Source organism: Sinocyclocheilus rhinocerous, unplaced genomic scaffold, assembly GCF_001515625.1.
Source record: "Sinocyclocheilus rhinocerous isolate Xijiao unplaced genomic scaffold, SAMN03320098_v1.1 scaffold820, whole genome shotgun sequence".
NCBI classification, from domain to species: domain Eukaryota; kingdom Metazoa; phylum Chordata; class Actinopteri; order Cypriniformes; family Cyprinidae; genus Sinocyclocheilus; species Sinocyclocheilus rhinocerous.
Window position 1 is genome coordinate 1,209,682 of NW_015670386.1, and position 24,209 is coordinate 1,233,890.

The 24,209-nt window shown below is 37.4% G+C and overlaps 3 protein-coding genes and 1 non-coding gene across 7 annotated transcripts in view; 3 read left to right on the top strand and 1 right to left on the bottom strand.

Annotated features, from left to right (window-relative positions):
* The window catches only part of rangap1b (Ran GTPase activating protein 1b), an 8,350-nt gene extending 4,466 nt beyond the window's left edge, over positions 1 to 3,884 (top strand). For 2 of the 3 annotated variants that reach the window (XM_016546161.1, XM_016546162.1), the window contains exons 10-16: positions 1,334 to 1,418; positions 1,536 to 1,656; positions 1,725 to 1,871; positions 1,964 to 2,066; positions 2,198 to 2,286; positions 2,378 to 2,502; positions 3,218 to 3,884. In XM_016546161.1, the coding sequence (XP_016401647.1) occupies positions 1,334 to 1,418; positions 1,536 to 1,656; positions 1,725 to 1,871; positions 1,964 to 2,066; positions 2,198 to 2,286; positions 2,378 to 2,502; positions 3,218 to 3,296 (749 nt within the window). In that variant the 3' untranslated portion in view covers positions 3,297 to 3,884. The remainder of the gene's footprint in view (positions 1 to 1,333; positions 1,419 to 1,535; positions 1,657 to 1,724; positions 1,872 to 1,963; positions 2,067 to 2,197; positions 2,287 to 2,377; positions 2,503 to 3,217) is intronic. The other variant, XM_016546163.1, reaches the window with a different exon arrangement.
* A 410-nt stretch (positions 3,885 to 4,294) lies between these two features.
* On the top strand, positions 4,295 to 14,848 carry chadlb (chondroadherin-like b). The gene is made up of 8 exons (XM_016546140.1): positions 4,295 to 4,532; positions 5,340 to 5,511; positions 5,619 to 5,813; positions 5,908 to 6,209; positions 10,706 to 11,207; positions 11,981 to 12,667; positions 12,750 to 12,916; positions 14,228 to 14,848. Exons 1-8 carry the CDS (start codon positions 4,501 to 4,503, stop codon positions 14,505 to 14,507), a joined length of 2,337 nt encoding a protein of 778 aa, XP_016401626.1. The 5' UTR covers positions 4,295 to 4,500; the 3' UTR covers positions 14,508 to 14,848.
* A 13-nt stretch (positions 14,849 to 14,861) lies between these two features.
* On the bottom strand, positions 14,862 to 22,025 carry l3mbtl2 (L3MBTL histone methyl-lysine binding protein 2). 2 transcript variants are annotated; one of them, XM_016546138.1, is made up of 18 exons: positions 21,957 to 22,025; positions 21,273 to 21,726; positions 20,160 to 20,298; positions 19,951 to 20,084; positions 19,759 to 19,873; positions 19,591 to 19,670; positions 19,315 to 19,432; positions 18,300 to 18,434; positions 18,135 to 18,223; positions 17,786 to 18,035; positions 16,696 to 16,772; positions 16,459 to 16,563; positions 16,219 to 16,366; positions 16,054 to 16,136; positions 15,713 to 15,947; positions 15,563 to 15,628; positions 15,246 to 15,401; positions 14,862 to 15,147 (listed from the first exon to the last, which is right to left on the bottom strand). In XM_016546138.1, the coding sequence occupies exons 2-18, from the start codon at positions 21,639 to 21,641 to the stop codon at positions 15,029 to 15,031; spliced, it is 2,418 nt and encodes an 805-aa protein (XP_016401624.1). In that variant the 5' UTR covers positions 21,642 to 21,726; positions 21,957 to 22,025; the 3' UTR covers positions 14,862 to 15,028. The 2 variants fall into 2 exon arrangements, with proteins under 2 accessions (XP_016401624.1, XP_016401625.1); XM_016546139.1 differs by lacking the exon at positions 21,957 to 22,025 and having other exon boundaries at positions 21,273 to 21,941.
* A 188-nt stretch (positions 22,026 to 22,213) lies between these two features.
* trnaq-cug (transfer RNA glutamine (anticodon CUG)) lies at positions 22,214 to 22,285 on the top strand. The gene has a single exon. It is a non-coding gene; the product is annotated as a tRNA-Gln (tRNA).
* The last annotated feature ends 1,924 nt before the right edge of the window (positions 22,286 to 24,209 follow it).

The window sequence follows — 24,209 nt, forward strand, 5'->3', positions numbered from 1 at the left end:
AAGATTTTTAACTCAAACCGTTGCAGTCTGTCAGTCTTATAATGGAATTGAATGGGAATCACGGTTTTGAGAGTCAAAAAAACAAACAGAAACAAAACCAAAGTAAGAAGAAGAAGAAGATCAGGACGCGCTCAGGACAGTTCAGACAGTTCATACATTGCAGTGCATTGCAGTTCATCAGAGGTAAAAAACGATTTAAATACTGTTCAGTTTCTTGCACAGACCGATCGTTTCATGTCTTTACACATCAATGTATCGTCACGAGCCGCAGCGTTTAATTTGGCTTTGTTTGTGTGTTTTTGTTTTTACTCTCAAAACCGTGATTCCCATTCACTTCCATTATATGACTGACAGACTGCAACGGTTTGAATTAAAAATCTTCGTTTGTGTTCTACTGAAGAAACAAAGTCACCTACATCTTGGATGCCCTGGGGGTAAGCAGATAAACATCAAATTTTAATTTTTGGGTGAACTATCCCTTTAAGAATGAATGTGAAGATTTAGGTGTGAAACCATCAGGAACCATTTAGTCTCCAGTGCCACCATTTTCCAGAACTGCAACCTACCTGGAGTCTCCAAAAGTGCAATGTTTTCGGTTCTCAGAGACTTTGCTTTGGTAAAAAATCCTAGAAAATGACCCTCATTTAATAAGAATAACATGCTGAAGTGTTGTGAAATACATGAAGACTGATTTTGAAGGACCAGCATCACATCCACTTGTACTACTCTTTCAAGAATTTGTCTTCAAGAATCTGGCAGTAAGTTTTGGGAGTTCATTTTTAGTCCATCTTCTTTCCTGAAAAGTCCGTCTTGCAGAGATGGACTAAAAATGAACTCTTTTCACACCAAATTCTTCACCTTAATTCTTTTGCAGTTAACATGTCTTTTTTTTTTTCTCCACCTGTTTTTTCTGACCCAATGTGCATTTCGCTGTCCAATGGTCATGCCTTAACTTTGCAAATTCTAGTATTGCATCCTTCTCATGGGCATTTAATAATTTTTTACTTTCAGTCTGAGTTAAGTCTCTTTTTTGGCTCATTTTATATGTAAAAGAAAACCTGCCTAATAATTCTGCACACCAGAATATAAGGAGTTTTTCACTTCCAGCCTTCGTGGACAATTATATATCACTTATAAATGATTAAATACAAAATGAATAGTAGTTATTAAGATTGATGTGGTTTGGAATTGGTCAAATGTGCTTGGAAAAAAAATTATCAGAATATCAACTTGCCTAATAATTATGCACACACTGTAGTGTTTCTGTTCTGTTGAATTCAATTTGGTGTCAAAGTTGTTATTCTGTTGTAATTTTTTCTGGTTGCATGTTTAGGAAATTGCTTTGGAGAGGAAGGCTGTGAGGCTCTCAGGGAAGTGATGGAGAGCGTGAACATGGAAGATCTGCTGGGCTCGCTCAGGTATTTATCTGGGTTTTATTGGTTGTTTCTTGTATAAATAAATTGAAGGCAAATTCATATTTTCCTGTATTTGAAATACTTTTACAATTAGACTAATGAAAGATGCGCTTAATGCAGTGATGATGAAGGAGAGCCTGAAGATGATGATGAGGAGGAGGAAGATGAAGAAGAGAAGGAAGATGAAGAGGATACAGAGGAAAATGGTGTCAATGGAACAAAAGATGTCATTGAAGAAAAGGTGATCCTAGCAAACATCTGCATGCCTGAATGGACTGCTAAACCTGATGTGTTTCTATTTTACATCAGATGAACAATTTGGAGTTTACCTGCATTGTCCTCTCGCCACAGGAGGATCCTCACTGTGGTTCTGAGCTCACGTCCTTCCTCATCTCCCCATCAGCTGAGAAACTGATCTCCCTTGGAGCCAAAAGGATCCAGCTCATTGAGCAGCAGGTACAGTGTTGATTCATAAGGTTCAGCTGTACATCAGGATGGTTTAACTTGTTCTCCAACCCCATGAAATCATTTCCTCTTTTTTTTTTTAGGTTGACGTCTCAGATGCTAGTAAGGTGTCAGAAGTTTTTCTCAAGATTTCATCAGTATACAAAGACGAACCAGAAGTAAAGCAAGCTATATTTGAGAGCACTGGTATGACTTAATACCATACAATTAAACATTTAAAGGGGCAGTTCACCCCAAAATGAAAATTGTCTCCACTTACTCACCCTCATGTTGTTCCAAACCTGTGTGACTAATCAGCTGTTCATCTTCTTGGCCAGATGCCCTGTTGAGGAAAGCCTTTTCCAACTCCTACTCTCAATCTTATAGTTTTATCTGCTCACTGATAGTGAACCTGGGACTTTTAAAGGTACTATACTCGATGTGATGCTCAGTTCGGTTTGTCTTTCATTTCCCCCCGTTTTGTCAGTGTTGTTTATTACTGCTGTTTGCTTTTCCAGAGTGAAGATAAGAAGATAAAGAAGGTAGCTGTACTGCCTGGACACTTGCTTGCTTTGGAGCGCGCAGCTGCACAAGAGTTTTTCCCAGAAGATCAGGCTGGAGTTCTGCAAGAATTTGTGTCACGGTTAGTTTGTTCAAAATATAATGTATATCTAGTTTTATTGCATTTTCCTGACCACCTATGCACTCAAAATAAAAGGTAGAAAGCTACAGTATCACTGCTACTTTAGGGTATTACCTTAAAGGGGTCCTATTATGCTCTTTTACAGTCTTGATTTTGTTTTGGGGGTGTACTAGAACATGCTCTCATGCTTGGTGGTTCGAAAAACACATTATTTTTCACATAATTTACATTATTAAAATACCTTTCTCCCCAGCCTTGGCTTATTATGTTATACTTGTAAGAATTGTTCTAGACATGCCGAAAATGACGCTACAGCACAGCAGCTCTTCTTCTTTGTTTTCTCTGATGCACTAACTCTGCAGCAGCACTTCTTCGTCATCTCGTCTGATGCACTCACTCAACCAAGTGTTCTAACCACAACCTCGCCCCTCCCCACCCCCCAACCATTCGAATTTCTGGCCCAAACATACACACTACACACTGACTAAAATTAAAAAAGTGAAAATCATAATAGGACCCTTTTAAGGTACAATAGCTAAAAGATACATCTTTGTACCTCTTTTACCCCTTAATGGTAAATGTTAGTACTTAAAATGGTACATATCAGTACAGTACCTTTGGAAAAGGTTACCACCCTAGTGACAGTTTTGTACCTTTTTTCTGTGTACTTTAATGATCTTAAGACATTACATATATGTATTTGTTTGTTTTCCAGAAATGGCAAAGTCTTAGAATCCTGCTGCAATGCCAGAGATGCTCTCAAGACCACGTTGGTGAAAAGGACCACTGCTTAATTCTTAAACACCCCATTATAGAGCCACTGAAATTTCTTAATACGGGTCAAAAAAAAAAAAAAAAACCTTGACAGGATACATGACACTTTGTAAACTATTGATCTAGTTTTATCTAAGTTCAGTCAATTCTGGATCCATTTTGGCATGCAGATCTCAGACTGCAAAGGTTGGCAAAGTACAGTGATGACTAGTGCCTCATGACAATGAACTGCATTTCCTTACAGATCAACTGTGGACAGTTAGCTTTGAATAAGAGTGTTGTGTTCTTTCATCTCTTTTTAGAAATATTGCTTCTATTTTTATACATGGAAAGGGAAAATGGGGGGAAAAGGCATTGGATGATAATTAGGACTTAATTATCGCTTAAACCTTAAATGATTGTAATGTTATAACTGATATTTCTAAACAATTGTCAATACTTAAACTGTCACATTGACATGGAGCCTCGGAGCATGTTCACTCTCATGCCTTTTATTAGATGTGCCATATTGTGAGATACTGGTGGTGCAATTAAAACCAAAATCAAGTAGTATAAACATCTTAAAGTCTTTGGATTGAAATGAAGAAGGCAGTGAAAGCGAAGTGGAATTTTTTTTTGGGACATTAGTATATTTAATACTAGAACTGGTATGCACTGAATATTGTCATATTTGCAACATTCCATTTTGTTGATATTAAACAGTTTTCTTTTCTTGGGAGAAAAATCGTGTTGTCTGTGTTTCAGTGTAATATTCACCATTTTCAAATTTAAAGCCGTTGCATGCAGTTATAAAGTCCTGTAGTTCAGCTCTCACTCCAATGCGCTTTCACCAACCAGCTGAGTGACACAAATGCCCCAAGTTCACTGAGCCTTGAGCGGTCCAGCAAGCCTGTCGGGCGATTTTCTCAGTGTCTTGACTCTGAAAAGAATATAGGTGTTGAACCACTTGGAGGGAGCCTTCTCTCCTCCGGTGGTTTATTTATGAGAGACTGAGAACAGTGCGCGTCTTTGTGTGCTGCAGAGCCGTGGTCTGAAGTCTCATGGGACTCAACCAACATATTTCGCAGTTGGAAAATCATTTTTTCGGCTGCTTCGGTTTCGCTGATCCGTAAGAAGTAGAGTTTTAAAACTCTTTTTATGTAATTATTTTCTCCGCATTTGTTCGAAATTTTATTTTGTAAGTATTTTGTTTATGACGGAGCGTGTTTATGCGCGTTTTTGTTTATGAAGACCGTGAGAGAGTCCCTACAGATAAGGTAAGGAACATTTGAAGATTTTTATTGCATTTTTAGAGTAAGTTATTGAATGTGTTATTCCTTTAAAAATTTTAAATATTGTAAATTTAATGAGTTGTGGCTTCAAATGCTGAGTCTAACGGCTGAAGCATGTTTCACAAATTATAAAATAAACTCTTCATACTCAACAGCAGGGCATACAGTCACACTGACAATCTGCCATCAAACTGTATTAAAAGGTTTTCACCTAAATGTAAAAACCAAAACAAGGCCGTTATTGAATTGGCAGACTTTACATAAATGCCAGAACATTGTTCTGGACAACGAATCTGATCAATAATTGATTTAATCGAATTCATAACATTTTAAACAACTTGCCCTTTCCAAAATACCCACAGCTCACCTATTTGGTTAGATCTATCTTTATTATAAAGCTGACACTTGTACTGTATCCCAGTGTTATTGTCATAACTTGTTTACACCAATTTTTTTTTTAGTTTGGATGAATAAATGTAGAAATATAGCTATTATAAGAGGATTTAATTGTCAGATTTCACATTGGAGTCTGCTCCTGAAGTGCCTGTTTTGACATTCAGTTTTGAGACAGTGAAGCAGTTGCATTCAACCATAAATTATGTGAATGCCTTCAATCCAGCCAGTTCAAACATACCAGCAGAGCTCAACACTCTAAATCCTCAAATCTTGCAGCGATGGCAAACTAAACTGGCATAGTTTTAATTAAGCTTGCTGATTTTCCCCCCCTTACAAAGTAACCTGAATAAGGTAAATTAAGTTGTTACTTGGTGTTATACATTTTGTTTTACACAGAAAGACCAAAATGTTTAGCCTTCCCACGTTGTCGGTTATAATGTTACTTGCCCTGAAGTTCCATACTGTGCAGTCGGGCAAATGCCCAAAGTTCTGCATCTGTGACAACATCCAGCTCACGGTTGCTTGTGTCAACAAGAATCTCACTGAGGTGCCGCCTACCATTGATGAGGTAATCTGTGCACCACCCTGATCACTATGGCCTTATTTTTTACAGAATTTCTATAAAATTATGTAATATTTGCATTGCTTTTATGCTGCCCTCTGTATATCTTCAAGATAACAGTGAAACTCGACCTGAGAGGAAATGACATGCAGGAGCTTCCTACAGGGGCGTTCACACACACCCCTTACCTCACCCACCTATCGCTGCAGAACAGCAACATCCGAAGGGTGCGGGAAGGGGCTTTCCGCAGACTTGGCCGGCTGGTCTTACTCAACCTGGCCAACAACAAGATTGAGATCCTGTACCAGGTAACGCAAGCAAGACACAATGGATTGGTCTTCATAGTTGTAATTCTGGACAGTCTTTGCATGCATCTCATAATTTTCTCTCCTAACACACTAGGAGTCATTTGATGGGCTTTCATCGCTGAAGCAGCTAATTATTGACCGAAACAGAGTGGAGGAGATCCAGCCTGGAGCTTTTTCACAGCTTGGCCTTCTCAACCTCCTCTCACTCACACACAACCAATTGGTGTACATACCTAACATGGCATTTCAGGGTTTGCAGAACATCAAATGGCTACGTCTCAGTCACAATTCTCTCAATTATCTGGCAACAGAAGCATTTGCTGGCCTCTTCACTCTTACACGTTTGAGCCTGGATAACAATGAGCTGCAATTTTTCCCCACTGAGACGATGACAAGGTGAGCTTAAAGAAACATTCTAGGTTTAAGTTATTGACTTAGATGCCATGAACTAACAATGAACAACTTATAAAAATATCAGTCTTTATAAATTAACATTAACCTTGATCAGTGAGTCCAGGGGGGCCTCAAAATGACTTAAATGGTTTAAAGTAAGAGCAAACAAGCATTAAAATAAGCCCAACAACACCAAATTAAATATCTAATTATTTTAACTGACCTTTCAAACCATTTTCTTTTTTCTTTGAAGAACCAGTTCAAATCTTACGGTCTTGAAAAATCTAGATATATGAGGAAGCCTCATTTTAAAATTGATTTCTAGACCTGGAAAAGGCAGGTAAATGATAAAACAGTAAAAATACAGTGGTGGCCAAAATTATTAGAACACCTGACAGATCTGGAAAATATTTATAGCTTTTTGCCTCCAAAACATGATTTCATTTCATAATGTTCATGAAACATGCAGATGGTTGCTCTGAGCACAACAAATACCAGATGAAGTGAGTCGTACAGTTTTTTTTTGTCCACTTTTAACTTTAATATTTGGTATGTCCACCTTTTGCAGCAATTACAGCAGCGCACCTCTCTGGCATAGTGTCACTATATTTTCTGAGAACTTCAACACTAATGTTATCCCATGCCTTCTGCAACTCAAGCCAAAGGCTTTCCTTTGAATGTATAAGAGATCGGTCCAGTTTATTTTCCAACTCACCCCAAATTTGCTCGATGGGGTTGAGGTGTGGACTTTAAGGGGGCCAGTCCATCATTTTCAATGTTCCAGCAGATTCCTTCTGTTGCAGGTAGTTCTGGCAATAGTTAGAGGAATGTTTAGGGTCATGGTCATGGTGAAAATAAATCCAGGCCCAATAAAACGACTCCCAGATGGTACTCCGTGCCCCACCAAAATGTTGTGGTATACTTTCTTATCCATGATGCCATCAATTTTCTGAGGCTGAAATGACACCCCACACCATACTACTACCCCCTCTGTGTTTAACTGTTGGCAAGTGACACTCATTTTTATATGAGTAAAATTTATACTCATTTTTTACCCCTCTCTCCATCAAACATTCACTCTTCGCTTGTTGTCAAACTGTTGGACTCTTGGATTCATCAGTCCACAACACTTTATACCAGGGATCCTCAAATCTGGCCCACGAGATCCACTTTCCTGAAGAGTTTAGCTCTAACCCTAATCAAACACACCTGAGCATGCTAATCAATGTCTTCAGGATCATCAGAAAATCACAGGTAGGTGAGTTTGATCAGGGTTGGAGCTAAACTCTGCAGCGCATTGGACCCCAGGGCAAGATTTGAGAAACCCTGCTTTATACCAATGTTCCTTTGTCCATTTCTTGTGTTCTTTTGCAAATTTCAAGCATTTCACTCTATTTTTCTCTTTCAGTAATGGTTTCTTTGCTGCTGTTCTGCCAACAAGTCCTTCTTCTCCCAGTTTCCGACGTTGATCTTGTCACACAGTTCTCGTGAGGTCTTTCTTCAGTCCTTGTGAGGTCTTTCTTCAGTCCTTAAGACTAAGAATTTTGAGATGCTTCACTTGTCTGTCTGAAAGTTTCTTTTTTCTACCTTTCTCCTTTCGGTTCTGGTGTGAATTGGTGGCATCATGGTGGTCTAAATTGTATTTTACAGTGTTTGGACTGCATCTCACGTCCTTGGCTATGCGGCGGTAACTTCAGCCAGCATCAAAAAGGGCCTTTATTCGAACCCGTTGCTCACTCATTAGCTCCTTCTTCAGCCATGTTCAAAGAGCAACATGTGCTTCAAGACTACTTCTAGAGGCTTTGAATTTATTGGTGGTGTGGCCTCAGTGACAAAACCCTGATGTTACCAATCACTTAATGGGCAGGATAGGCCTTGTACATTCAAAAGAATCACACAGCTGTGTCCTAAGACTCTTGCACCACCATCAATTTAACCACGATCACACCTGACAATGATTACACAAGTGATTTGGCTTCTTCTGTGAAGGAACATGATTGTGTGACTGTGACTACATTTACATGGACATCGGTAATCTAATTATTTACCTTATTCTAAATAAGAAAATATTAGGATTAAGGTGTATACATGAGTTGCTTTTAGAATATTCCTTTCATGTTCCCGTTTTACATGTTATAGTACATACATAGATCGATTAGTAAAAGTAAAAGTGGGTGAGTGTGTCTGTGTGAATGGGTGAGTGAGTGTGTCCCAGCACTGGGGTTGCATGAGTTAGTGTACTCTCTGTGCTGGGTTGCGGCAGGAAGGGCATCCGGCGCAAAACATGTGCCAAATCAGTTGTGTGGATCACTCCGCTGTGGCGACCCCTGATAAAGGGAATAAGCCGAAAGAGAGAGAGTACATAGATCGATTAATGGCACACATCATTACGTCCCCTCCAGAATTTCACGTATAAATATATAGTTTGTCTTCGTTATGGTGCCATATACAGTTTTGGGTGTTTAATTTTTAATTTTACGAAAGCTTCAAGTGCAGATAATTATTTGTCATGCTATACGTGCAAACAGATGATGGCGTTGTTGAAGCCATGCCCTGCGTCCCAATGTGCATACTATCCACCCTATCTGCCTTAAATAGTATTGAAAATTACTAATATCACATTGGGACGCAGGCATGCTCTTTTGTTTGCCGTCAAATGGTTACCCACTGCCGTGTGTATCCTGTTGCAAAATGCGGTGAAAAGTCCTACACGACGGTAATAGTGTGATTTAAGGTGTGTACAAAGCAATTTGCCTTGAAAATAGAAAATGCACAACGAAACAAATGTAAAACGAATGGGCGGAAACAGGAGTCAATGTGTGTGACAGAACTGTAAGAAACCGGCTGAATTAAATTACTTCAAATGAGATTTAAATATAGAAAAGCCAAACGAAAACCAGCATTAACACCTAAACAGAAGAAAACAAGGTTACAGTGGGCTAAAGAGAAGCAGTCATGGAGTGTGGATGATTGGATGAAAGTGATATTCAGTGATGAATCTGCATTGGACAAGGAGATGATGCTGGAACTTTTGTCTGGTGCCGTTCTAATGAAACGTATAAAGATGACTGCCTGAAGAAAACAACCAAATTTCCCAACTCATTTATGATATGGGGTTGCATGTCAGGTAAAGGACCAGGGGAAATGGCAATCCTTATTTCAACAGTCAATGCACAAGTGTACATTGACATTTTGGACACTTTTCCTCATTCCATCAATAGAAAAGAAGTTTGTTGATGTCATTTTTCAGGATGATAATGCATCTTGCCACACAGCAAAGAGTGTTAAAGCTTTTCTTTAGGAAAGGCACATAACCTCAATGACATTGCCAGCAAACAGTCCGGATCTCAATCCGATTGAAAATTTATGGTGGAACTTGAAAAAACTGGTCCATGACAAGGCTCCATCTTGTAAAGCTGATCTGTCAACCGCAATTCGACAAAGTTGGAATCAGCTTGAAGAAGTCGTGGGGGAAATCGTGGCCTAATGGTTAGAGAGTCGGAAAAAATGGCTGCCCACTGCTCCGGGTGTGTGTTCACTGCTGTGTGTGTGTTCACTGCTGTGTGTGTGCACTTAGGATGGGATAAATGCAGAGCACTCACAGGGTCACCATACTTGGCCACATGTCACGTCACTTTCACTTTTCAGGAAATAAATCTGATCTGTCAACCGCAATTCGACAAAGTTGGAACCAGCTTGAAGAAGTCGTGGGGGAAGTCGTGGCCTAATGGTTAGAGAGTCGGAAAAAATGGCTGCCCACTGCTCCGGGTGTGTGTTCACTGCTGTGTGTGTGTTCACTGCTGTGTGTGTGCACTTAGGATGGGATAAATACAGGGCACTCACAGGGTCACCATACTTGGCCACATGTCACGTCACTTTCACTTTTCAGGAAGAATATTGTTTTTCATTAGTGAAGTCCATGCCCCAAAGAATTCAGGCCATCATAAAAGCAAGAGGAGCAACAAAGTACTAACTGTGTGTTTTGGTAGATGATTCCATAATTTTTTCCTCAACATTGAATGATTCCATATTATTTTCCTCTACTTGAAATGGAAAACAAATTTTCATTAATTAAGAGTTTAATATCTTTTTTTTTTTTTTGAGGTATGTTTCACATAACCACAATGTTGAATTATTAAACAAAAATTGTTTTGTGTGATACCTGTGATTCTTTTATTTGTTATGAAGTTGAAAATTTGGGTAAATAACATCTAAGTGTGGTGATTCCATATTTTTTGCCAGGGGTTGTACCATAGACTGTAAAAAAAGATAAAATATAATTATTATAATAGTTGAAAAATATGTTAACACTTAGATGTCTATGTGCCAACCTGCTACGATTTACTTATTTTCCACAGTAAATAAATAAATGTTCATCAAATATTTTAAATGCTACAATATAATAACAGAATAATCCGTTTTAGAAAATATTTGAAAACTTACTTTAAAAGCATAGCATTATTTCTTACTCTTCTTTTCACTCATCTTTTTCTCTCCAGACTTCCAGAAGTAACTCGCTTAGAGCTAAGCTACAACCCCATGACCTACCTTGGAGAGGAGTCTGTATCTATGCCCAAACTCACTCACCTCTTTCTGGATCATAACTCCCTGCAGGATTTTTCAAACGCAGCTATCCTGCTTTCTCCTCGTCTCGCTTATCTGGACCTAAGCCATAACCAGCTGCGCGTCCTGCAGCCAATGGCCCCCGGCTCTCCCAAACTGACTCGCCTCAATCTGGCAGGCAACCCCATCTACTGCAGCTGCTACATGCGGCCTCTGCGTGAGTGGGCGATGCGGGAGCGTGTTCGCTTGGGTGGTACGTGTGGCGGTCCTGCACATCTGTCCGGCGAGAATCTGGAGGCGGTACAGCCCGCTGATTTGCGCTGTCAGAGCCAGGAGGCCATGCTGAAGGCCGAGCTGGAGGAGCTGAGCAGACTGCCCACACTCCCCACAACCCCACCTCCAGATAAAGTCAAATGCCCAGCCAACTGTCAGTGTGAGGTGAGTGAAGACTTACTGGGGTAGATGCAAAAATAGAGTGACACTCCATTTCCCCCACTTAATTTATTTTACATTGACTTGACTGCAAAACATCACAAATGAGGAGCAATTTTATTTTATAAATTATTATTTTATAGTTTATTATTTTTGTTATTATTAATATGATATCAAATAATATTCATTTGCATTCTCATAAGGCATGTCATGTGGTGCAGCTCCCCTAAAACCTAATAATTTGAGATATAAAAAATAAATAAAAAAAAACTTCTACGTGGAAAATGTGTTTATAACCTTTTTTTAATTAAATAATGATTAATAATGATTCAAAGTTATTACTTTCTACTTTTCACCACAGGACATTTTTGAAAATAGTATAAAAAAATTCATAAACATTAACACTGTGTGCACATTTCTATTATACTGGCATATTTTTAAAAAATCTGTATGTTATTTATTTATTTTTAACAAAAAAGGTTTTCTTTATCTTGAACTCTTAAGTGACTTATAATCAGTAACTAAAACTAAAACCATTTTCATTTCTTAAATTAAATAAAATATGATTTTATTTCAGCCATTAGCCATTTCTCATTTTAAAAGTTGAAATACTAAAATAACTAAATAGAAAAAGAAAACAAAAACTAACAAAAATGACAAAGGTAAAACCAGAAAATATTAAAATAAATTTGAATGCAAAAAATGAACAAAAAATATAACCGTATAAAGTAATACAAAAAAACCCCCACTATTGTCATTGACCCACATACATTTTATAGGTTGAGAAGCACCACTCATCTTGTGAAAACAAAGGCCTCACCAAGATCCCCCGTGGTTTTTCACCGGACACACGCTTGTTGGACTTGCGTGGCAACCATTTCCACTACGTTCCTGCAAACAGTTTCCCAGGCACTGCGGAAGTGGTTTCCCTTCACTTGCAGCGCTGCAAGATCCACGAGGTAGAAGATGGGGCTTTCAATGGAATGAAGAGTCTGGTCTACCTCTACCTCTCAGAAAATGACCTCACTTCATTGAGTCCCGAGGCATTCAAGGGGTTGCCCCATCTCACTTACCTCCATCTGGAGAAGAATCGTTTCACTCAGTTCCCCAAAGGAGCATTCAGGCTGTTACCTGGTCTGCTGGCTCTGCACATGGAGAATAATGCTATCGCTAAACTAGAAGCAGGGATCCTGACAGGCGCTGAGAAACTGAGGGGCCTCTATCTCATTTCCAACGCCATCACAACGGTTGCTTCCAGGGCCTTTGATCCTGCACCTGACTTGGATACTCTTCATCTAGGCACAAACAAACTCAAAGAAGTTCCAAGTGATGCCCTTTCTAAAGCCAGCAGCCTAGCAGAGCTTAATCTCTCCCGTAACCCTATTCGCTGGATCGGACCAGAGGTTTTTCAGCCAGTTGCTGCCACACTTAAACATCTTTACCTTAATCATATGGGTTTAGAAAAGGTAAGGATAAAACATTTTCTAATGCTACAAGAGGAATGCCAAACTACGTTTAAATCTCTCTTCTATCTCTTACCTTTTGAAGGTCTCTAAAGATTCACTAGCAGGACTGGGGTCTGGTCTGAGGAGTCTGTTTCTTGAAGGAAACCAACTTGAGGAGCTGCCAGACTTGGGGCCACTCACAGGACTCGAGGTCATAAACTTGGCAGAGAATCCACTGGTCTGCGATTGTCCACTGTTGCCTCTTCGCAAGTGAGTTTTCTTCTTAAAATGAACACCACCTTTCAAAAGTGTGGGCTTGGTAAAACTGGTAACACTTTACAATAAGGTTCCATTCATCAACATTAGTTGACTACATTAGTAAAAATGAACTAACAATACTAAAGGCTTTAGACGTATTTTTCATTCTTAGTTAAAGGGTTAGTTCACCCAAAAATGAAAATTAGCCCATAAATTACTCCGCTAAAAAAGAAAATAAATTAATGATTTTATTCAGCAAGGATGCATTAAATTGATAAAAAATTACATTTATTACGTTCCAGAAGATTTCAATTTCAAATAAATTTGGTTCTTTTGAACTTTCTGTTCATCCTAAAAAAAGTGTATCATGATTTCCACAAAACAATAAAGCAGCAATATTTTTAAAATATTATGAATTAGGCTTTGCCTTCACAGAAAGAAAATCACACACACACATATATATATAAAAGTTGTTTTAAATTGTAATATTTCACAATATAAATGTTTTTACTAGTTTTTTTATATAAACGCAGCCTTAGTAAACCTAACAGATTCTTTAAAAATATAAAAAAAATATTTTCAACAGTAGTGTATATTAACAGTGTTTTTTCATATGCAATTATGCCAGTCTTATGATTTAGATTCTTCAATATGCTTTTGTCTTGACTTTTCATTATTGATATGTGTTCAAATACATTCATCTTACTAATGTCAGAAGTATGAATGGCCAATTTTTGCAGTAAGTTTTAATGAATGGGAGTTTTTAGTTTTGCAAGTTACAGTAGGTGCGTCCTAATTCACATACTACTGCACTATTCTATGCTGTTTTGTAGTATAAATAGCGCGAGTAGTGTGTTCACACTGAAAATTCAAAAAAACTAAAAGTGCACTTTGAATACCTGGATGATGCACTTAACGAAGTGTGCAATGTTGGACACTTCATGCACTCAACTGTTGCAGCTTTAAATTACATAGCGCAGGGCGAGTGGATGTCAGACTCCGATGTTAAATGACAAAATAACTTTATTTAATTCATACACTGCACGGTTGAGTGCATAAGTACATAGTGTATAAGTGTAGAGTGCATCATTGGGGATGCAGCAAGTATGCTTTCATAGTACAACACTATCTTAAAAGATTGAGAAAGTTTTGATTCCCTGTGATGAGTTTTAGCTGTTAAAAAACAGTTACTACTGGTCTGGTTGAAAGGAGTTTGTTATGGTCTTACAGATTATTCATCATAGAGTGGCTTGAACTGACCTCCATCATTGCATTGCGGATACTTGTTCTTTTTGACCCTTGTATTGTTCCTTCTGCCACTAGGTGGATCGAGCTGGTGAATCTGAAGGTCAGAGCCACCTGTGGCCACCCACCAGAACTCAGAGGTCAAAGGGTCAAAGACGTCCATGTTTTTAAGAGCTGCCCAGGGGGAAAGCCTCCTCTTATTCAGCACCCAAAACCAACCAAGGCCTCAAAGACTGAATCTGCTCTCATCAGTCCTCCAAAAGTCATCAAGATAATCAAAGCCAAAGGCAAACCAAGCAAAAGTGCAAAGCCTAATACAATGCAGAAAAGTACCACGAAGAAAAGGAAGTCGGTGTGATTCTGCTGTATTTACATCACAGTAACTGATGTAGATAAATATAACCTGAAGCCCATTTTAAATGGTTTTCATTACTGAGGGTGCTTGTTTTATATATGACTGTTTAGACAGTACATTCCTTTAACAATCAAGCAGGTTAATTGAACAATGTTAGTTCAGTGGTCAGTAAAAAAATTATTCACTTCTGGTAATATACCTTGAAATCACCAAGAATTTGAAGATCGTTTAGGCTTAATTCTGTTGCAAAAAATGAATTCAGAAAGTGCCTTAACACAAGTGAAGTCATTTTAATAGAAGATCGCAAGATTTCAGTAATGTGAAAAAATGAGAACTGTATAAAAATAAAGCAATAATATAATCACTTAACAGCTTGGTTGAGTTAAATAACTACCAGTGTTATTTCAGAACAAAAATTAATGGTTAATAAACAGACTACCTGTGTTTAATACTAAAATCCACAAAATAGACAATCTGGTTCACACATTTGCCTATATATATTTTTTTATATTAGCAGAGTAGGGTTAAACGGAGTCCTCCTGTTTGAAGGTTGTGAAGGGTTCTGGGTTGTCCCTTTCTTTGGTTTGTGCACTGGATAATAAGGGGGTTTCCATTTCCTCCACCTTCACTTTTACTGAAATAACTGTAGAGAGACAGGCAAATCATGTAAGAACGAAGTATATACATATATATATATATTTTTTAATATACATTTTTTTGAATGAAGAGATTGCTACATACTTTCTTCCTCAGGTTCAGTCTTTATTTGTGAGGTAAGTGGAGTGACAGAAGGGTTTGATGCCTCTTGTGATTGATTCTTCTCTGGATTCTCAGTGGGCTGTGCGGGCTGGATTTTAGATGTGCATTTACTCATGTTTTTCTTTATAAATCTGCGCTCTAAAGTGAAAAATACAGAATCATAAGAGACTGAAATGCTACTGACAACACAATATAAAACTAGTTAAGAGAAATTTGATGAATGTAACCATCATGTGCTTTAAATATTTAAATCGTTTAAGAGTCAACAATTCATCGAAGTAACCAAAAATTAAACTTACTCCTTTTTCCCATAAAAGGTTTTGCCTTTTTGCTTATGTGTGAGCGTTCTTGACCCTGAGGTGGTTCTACACAAGAGAGCAAAATACAACATGTAACAACCAAATTTTGGACAGCATATATGAATACTATGAAAACTGCAATTATTTTACCTGGGCCGATGGGTGGCTGCAGCTGGTAGCCAGTGATTTCACACCAACCCACAGGATAAATTTCAGGAGACTGACAGTCTACCCACTGATCAAACTCAGGCTCCCAGCCATCAAAGTGAAGAAGGAGAAGCCGGCCTACGCAGCGCCTAACAGTGGCCACACACACCAACCGCGGCTCCATGAGGTCCACTGCCTCTAGCTTCATACCTGAGGTAAAGCCATGGCCTACATCATCCTGGGAAAGACGTATGAGGGAGGGACCACAAGATGAGCTTAAAACATAAACTCACATACGCATTAACATATTGTATATGGCTCAACTATCCAAATAAAAGGTTTACTGTGTTGAAAAGTCTTCGTGGAGCAGCTACAGTTCCTGTTTCTTCTAAATATTTCGTCCATATGAATGTGGCATGATCATAACCTGATGAGAAAGGAGGCAATTTCAACAATTTTTCAACAATTTCTTTTACTTAAATCTTGATTTTAGAAGTTGAAGACATTACCAGGAGGTAGGGTAAGAGGTATGTTGTTGTTCTCGCAGTATCCAACAGGTAAAATGGCATGCGAGCTGGCATGATAACAAAACCAGTCCGAGCCATCACCGATCTCGACACCGTCGATGCCTACCATGATGTATCCTTCCAGCAACACCTGAGTGATAAGATAAGCAAGGTCAATGCAAATACTTTTAACAAGGTACTGAAATTATTCGCTTCAAGTAATAAATAGTGGCTGTATCGTACCTTACGGACTGATGCGACGCAGATGTTCCCAAGGTTCAGAGGATCAATTGCTTCAAGTTTCATGCCTTCCTCAAAAAACGTATCTCCCATGTAAACTGTCCTCAACTGTTTGCATAGAGTAAGGAATTATACATAGTAAATGATTACATGCCGTAAGATTTTTAAACTAACAAAAAGAAAAAAATAAATTTTGACTATTTTAGTTTAACATATTAGTGAAATGGTATATGCACTAACCTTCTTGAACTGATCTGGCACACTGTTTTGAAGGACTTTGCGAAATGCTGGATGGCTACTCATGTTGACACTTGTATCTATGTGAGAAATAAGCATATTTTCTACAAATAACATAAGACAAACAACAAGTGACAAAAAAGTATGAAAAAAACGAGGTAATTTTTTTAATGTGAGCCATGAAAATAATAATAATCATTAACACTTTATTTTGAAGGTGTCCTTGTTACAAGTTATATGCACTTACTATTATAATAACAATAAATTATACATAATTACATGCAAGTAACGCTAAGCCAAACACTAATCCTAACCCTAACCATTTAGTAAGTACATGTAAGTTAATTAATATTACTCAGTAAGTAAATGTATAATTACACTTTAACAAGGACACCTTAAAATAAAGTGTAACCTAATAATCTTTACAAAAATAAATAATACAAATTTGCTTTTTTCTACGGAGCCCTGCACATGACAAAATTATGTACCCAAGATTAACTCATTTGTGGCAACGTTTTATTAATTAACTCGTTTCAGTTACACCCTTCCCACAACTGGCTATCATTTCACTAAAACAAGCCAACAAATATGTTGGCAAATATGTCATGGGAACAAATTCTTCTTATAAAACCATATCTTTATTGGACAATTATGAATTATATTAAAGGGGTCCTATTATGCTCTTTTACAAAGTCTTGATTTTGTTTTGGGGGTGTACTAGAACATGCTCTCATACTAGGTTGTTCGAAAAACACATAATTTTTCACATATTTTACATTATTACAGCACCTCTCTCCCCAGTCTGGCATGAACGGCTCGAATAGTCAGTGTAAATATTGCGTCAAAATCACATCAATTTGAGAGCAATTTAAACCCGGATGATTGTAACCACTCTAAGTTCGTCTGCCTTGGGAAAGCTAGCGTGTCTCCGACATACTGTAGTGATAACACTCGTTGCCTTCTCTAGTGCAGCTTGAAAATCCGAATGTGTGTCATGTGTGGGGATCAGTATTTTTCAGCTTGCTCATGTCAAATTTTTTGCATGTTTGTAATAACATTTTGTAATTTTGTAATAAACTCTGTTCCTTCTCACCTGTTTCTTTGATTGAGTGGCCCACTCTTTCAGACCAGCCTACAGGGTGTAATAGAGGACTCTGCATGTGACACCAGAAATCTGAGAGCACTTCACCCGAGGGTCCCAGGCCCCCATCCTCATACAGCAGTCTGAGTCGGCCTCCTACGACAGTATCCACCACTGCCAAACGAGTACGGCTCACCTGCGAGCGATCGACCACCTCCACCCGAACCCCCTGCCTGAACGGACACCTCAAACTGTCTGCCATCTGAAACACAGACAGATGGGAAACAGAGGTTAACAGTTATGCAGAAATGAAAGAAAAACAGATGGTATCAATGGAATAGTAATTTGCCAGTGCTGTCACCTTGACATGAAAGTCAACAGGAAGAGCGTGCGCTCCAACCAGTCTCTCCATAAGGTAGGATTTCCAGTCTTTAATATGCTGGTGGACCTCTATAGGAAAAGAAATCATCAAGATTTAGCATTTTTATAGAATTTATACCCGGTGACCTATGGTGTAAACACTCACCTTGAGGGGGCACCAGGAGCTTGCTGTTCACTGCACACCAGCCTATAGGATGAACATCAGCCGTGCCTAAATTACACCACAGGTCATGGCTGTCATCATCCTCAAAACCCTCATAACGCAGAAGAGCCATATAGCCTGAGAGAAACACAACAAATCGAATTAACACACAATATCACGTAATGGTACCCATAATTAAATTTAACTGCACACTAAAAATGTACAATGTTTTATTAAAATAACATTGATTACAACCTAACAAACTACTCTGTGAATGTGTAGCTTTAAAAACATGTTGTCATATAAACATACAGTCAGTGTAACCACTTTATTTTTGTTTTTGTGTGCACTGTGCAGACAGCCTAGTTTGATAGTTTGTTTAATTAGTTTTGGTTCTTTATTGTCTTTGTATATTAATTTGTTGTTACAAGTCTGTTTAACTCATTCGATACAGACAGCAAACTCAATTTAGGGAAATTATAATGACTTGATAAAATATAAATATAAAACACACTTATGTTCTAAGTTTGAGGTCAGTAAGTTTCTTTAAATAAAGTAATACTTTTATTAAGCAAGACCACATTAAACTGATTGGGAAAAAGTGACAGTAAAGATATTTATAATCTCATTCGATTTCAAATATTTTTTTGAACTTTCTATTCACCAAAGACTCGGGGAAAAAATATGGTTTCCACAAAAATATTAAGCGGCACAACTGTTTACAAGAAATTTTTCTTGAGCACCAAATCAGCAAGACTGAAGTAGAAAATTTCTGAAAATTCAGCTTTGCCTTCACAGGAATAAATTACACTTTAAAATATAATAAAATAGAAAACGGTTATTTTAAATTGCAATGATATTTCATAATGTGACTGCTTTTACTGTATTTTCATTTATCAAATAAATGCAGTCTTGGTAAGCATAAGAGACTTTTCAAAACACACACACACAAATATTAACAATTATTTCAAATATATTTATATTTTATTACAAGTATTAATAATATGGAGTTATATACCTGCCAGCTGCACAACAGTGGCGATCCAGTACACCTTACTTGGCAAGGCTGTGTGAGTGTTGAGAACCTCCACTTTTAACCTCACATAGATGTCGTCCCATTGAGCGCAGAGTGGTACCTGTCATATGGGGAGTAATGGATTGACCATCATAATGCAATAGCAACAATAATGTGAAGGACATTTACACATTGTTGTACACATTGTTATAACATTCACCACATTTATTTTTCACAGGAACATTTTTGCAAGAACCACAGTGGATAGAAAACACTCACATGTCTGAAGCAGGATACTGGAGCAGCGAGGAGGCCACTTTTCTCAAGGTAATTACCCCAGTCAAATCCAGCCAAAGTAGCTTGGACATAGACAGTACCATATCAACATTTAGATATTTGTATAGCTCACTGTAGTGAAACTTAAGAGTAATCTGTGTGTTTTCTTACCATCTTGTCCAAATGCTCTGCTCTCCTGATGCTGCTCATTCACTTTTGAGTGTGAAGCCTCAGTCTGTGATTTCAGAGACAGTTTGTGTGATGACTTCCTAGTGGGTGGCCTTCCCTGAGTACATAGACACACAAAAATTGAGTCACTGTTTGAATAAATGTGGGTATAAATACTTTGCCACACATTCCCACCTGCAGTCGTGCAATAATTGAGGATTTCTTTGAGTTGGATGAGTATGAACGCGAGCATGACACACTACAGAAGCGCTTGGACCTGGAGAAGAAGGTTTCCGTGGTGCCTTTGGTTCCACACATTTCACATGTAACTGCAGAGACATAAAATTGAGTTGGGTTTACATATATTTGTGCATGTTCATTAATATAAGTGTTCCTGAATTTACCCATTCCATCACTTTCTGCACAGGAAGAAAGTGTCACAGAATTATTAACATCATCATCACTGGAATTCTGCTGATTGTGGTGTTCTCCATCAAATATTCCTTCTTCTCCATCATTCATAAATGTCCATTCCTGTTCATCCTTTTTCGGAAAAGCAAAGTTATTTATTAATTAATCAAAACAATCGTTAAAAAAGTAGTAATAAAATGCTGATATACACACACACACATACCACCGGTCAAAAGCTTGGAATTATTTTTTGCTCGTCAAGGCTGCATTTGTTTGATTAAAAATACAGTGAAATATTACAAATTTAAAGTAATGGTTTAAAGCAGTTTTTTTTTTAAATATATCTTTAAATCAGATTTATTCCTGTGTAGGCAAAGCAGAATTTTCAGCAGTCATTACTTCAGTCTTTCAGTGTTACATGATCTTTTAGAAATCATTCTAATATAATGTTTTGTTGCCCAAGAAACGGATCTTATTATTATCAATGCTGATAGCAGTTGTGCTGCTTAATATTTTTGATATAATTAGTGCTGTCAAATGATTAATCACGATTAATCACATCCAAAATAAAAGTTTTTGTTTACATAATACAGTATGTGTGTGTGTTCTGTGTATATTTATTATGTATATATAAATACAAACACATACAGAATATATTTGGAAAATATTTATATGTATTTACATGTGTATATTTATATTCATGTAATTTATATAATATCTAAATATATTTAATATATAAACAATATATTTTTCTTAAATATGTACATGCATGTGTGTGTGTATTTATATATACATAAATATACACAGTATATTATGTGAACAAAAACTTTTATTTCGGATGCGATTAATCGCGATTAATTGTTTGACAGCACTAATATTTACCTAGGCCTAGATTATAAATGTCATTTGTGATCGGTTGAATCTGACGTTGCAGAATAAAAGTATTGAATTATTTCTTAAGAAATCTTACTGGCCTCAAACTTTAGCAGTTTTCCAATTATTATTATATTTATTTATTTTTTGCAGGTTTGGGCCTCCATACCAAGCCTCGGGCTTTTTCAAAGAGTCTGCACTGAAAGAAGAAAGAGTCATGATGAGACACTCACTGATGCGAGCTGCTGAGGTTCAGTGGTCGCTCTGCGTCTCCTCTTCGTACAAAAGGAACAGGAGACACCGCTTCCTCCGCAGTTACTGCACGGTGGTCGGATGAAAATCGTCGGGACAGCGCCATCCTTTAGTTTCAGCCCTTTGAATCCCATCGTCTTTGCAGCGGCATAAGATTTCGGATCAAAGCAGTCCTTGCTGAAGTGCTCAGAGCACAGATGGGAGTACGTCTTGGCGACCCATTTCTTTCGGGTCTTCTTGACCTGCTTCTCCCATTTGCGGAACTCCTCGGGGTCTTTGGGAAATCTGAACATTGCGACATTTTGCCCGCTGAACTTCCCACAGCCATAAGCAACACATCGGTTAGGCATTTGTAATTTTTAATATTGATGTGGGATCAAATAAAGGTCCACAGCGTCTTCAGGAATATAGTTTGCAGCTGGCTCCAAATGTTGTCTGGGAATTACATTCAAGAAGCATTAAAACATTTAAATAGTTCCACCAGATCACATTAAACCACATTACTTTACTGTTACTAGCAATCATTCAATGGTGCACGCATATAAACAAAGTTTTGAAGAGCATCTAAGAGCTCCCTATAAATGGTAACCACTGAGCAAAACTCAAAGCAAAAATATGCATATTGTTGTGTGTAAAACAGAACTCCACAACAAAACATTTCTCACCAGCTTTAACTCTTAGAAAATACAATGTGGTGTGGTGGTTTGCCTATCGTGAACAGCGCATTATCGCCATCATCCGGACTGGAGAACCAGAACAGTTACATTACAAAATTATTTTATTAACCTGTATGATTTTATACGCTGGTTGTTTGTAATACGATGTGATTTTATAAAACCCTTAGTAACACAGAAAACTATTTATTTAATCTATTATACATTAGCTATTAATTCAACAATATAATACAAAAGTGGCACAACGTGGTTCCATGGTGTAATGGTTAGTACTCTGGACTCTGAATCCAGCGATCCGAGTTCAAATCTCGATGGAACCTGACTTTTGTTTTCTGTGAGGTAACTTAAGACAAGTTTAAGCACGTTGTATTTTATAGTGCGTTTCACAATGCTTATACTGTACTTATAATTAAACGAAAAATATCAATAATAAAAAGGGCACTTAAACAAGAATGATATTGCCAGTCTGGAAACTGTAATGCAGAAATCACATAACTGTACCTGTACTCATGGCTCCTTTTTGCAAAGCTGAACTGGGTCAGTAATGTAACCTACATTATTAACACTACTAACACTTGCTGTAAGTGGAAAGATAAAGATTATTCATTCTGTTAAACAAGTTCATTTAACAACTGCATGCATGTACAAGTTCTCTAAAGGGCAGGAAATTAACTTACTAGCCGAGTCTTTTGTTTATAAGTGACTATGTTAAATTGAATTGGTAAGTTTTATATATGAAGTTGTTTGAACAAATATCATTTGGCCTATCATCCAGTTTTCGTAGGTTTTATATGTATAGCCTACTCTTTAAACCATTTTGTCCTGGGCCCCATGAATTTTAGCACCGACTCTCCGAATACTGGTGTACAACTCACATTAGATCTTGCAATTTCTTGGCATTTTTGTGTGCAGTATTCATCAGATGGTCAGTGAACGGACAGTGGGTCAGCTGTGGGTGTGTGGATAACCATAACCTTGACAAGTAACCTTAGTGCCTTCAGTAAAGTAAAGACTCTAGCATGGCTAAAAAAGAGTGCTTGAGGCTTACATTTTGAAATATGGGTAGACAGATGATAAGTGAAGGATAGATGTTTGGGATTGGAAAACAAAGTTTTAATAATGCATTGATTTGAACTAAAAATGTATCATAGACTGCCAGCCTATATTGCTATTAAAGGGGTCATAGGATGCTTCATGCACTTTTACAAGTTGTTTGAACTGAAATTATTGCCAGCAGAGGCAATATTTTAAGTCCTTTGGGAGTGTGGATAACTGTCCTGCAATAATTGTCATATAGCTTCAAAAATATTGATTCGCTTAGCCACATTGTTGGGTCTATATTTAAGCAATTCTTCCTTTCATCTAATATATATTAATGAAAATTGTAATTACTCTGGACTGCGTAAATTAGCTACATTTTGCCAAATTAGCACTGCTTACAAAAATGTTAATACATTTTTCAATAGTAGGCAAACTACTTTTATAAAAAATGAAGCACTGGAGAGCATTTTCACTCCAAACTTCTCTAAAACTCTTTCAATCCTTTGTTAAAGAATGACGTACTGAAAAATACTATGAGGATAAAATCGACTGCTATAGTATCGCTATAGCCAATGAGAAATCGAGGGCTAATCTAGAAAGTTATTTTCTAGTAACTTGACACTAAAATAAATTAGATAATAATTAAAAATAGCAATCTGTGTTAAATATTAATGTAAAACATGGACCTTTATTAATGTAAAACATTAATCTTTATTCAAACAATTTACAATTTAGGTGTCATATAGCTGTCATGCAACAGAAATTTTGAGTAGGCCTAAAACATGTAATGATTTAATATTCTGTATATTAGCCATTTTTAATTTCTAGTGTAATGAATGGAAAAAAATAGATTGACAGTTATATTTGTAGTAGACAATTGTAATTCATATTCCACCGCATGCAATTCTTGCATAAATCAAATAAAATGTAGGCTAATTCTTAAAGGGGTCATATGATGCGATTTCAATTTTTCCTTTCTCTTTGGAGTGTTACAAGCTCTTGGTGCATAAAGAAGATCTGTAAAGTTGCAAACACTAAAGTCTCAAAACCAAAGAGATATTCTTTATAAAAGTTAAGAGTTAACCACGCCTACCTAAAATGGCTCGTTCTAACACGCGAAACTACTTTGTTTGGTCTTCCAAAAGAGGACACGACTACAAATCAGTGGTTAAGTTGTATTTACAACACTGTTCCAGAACAGTT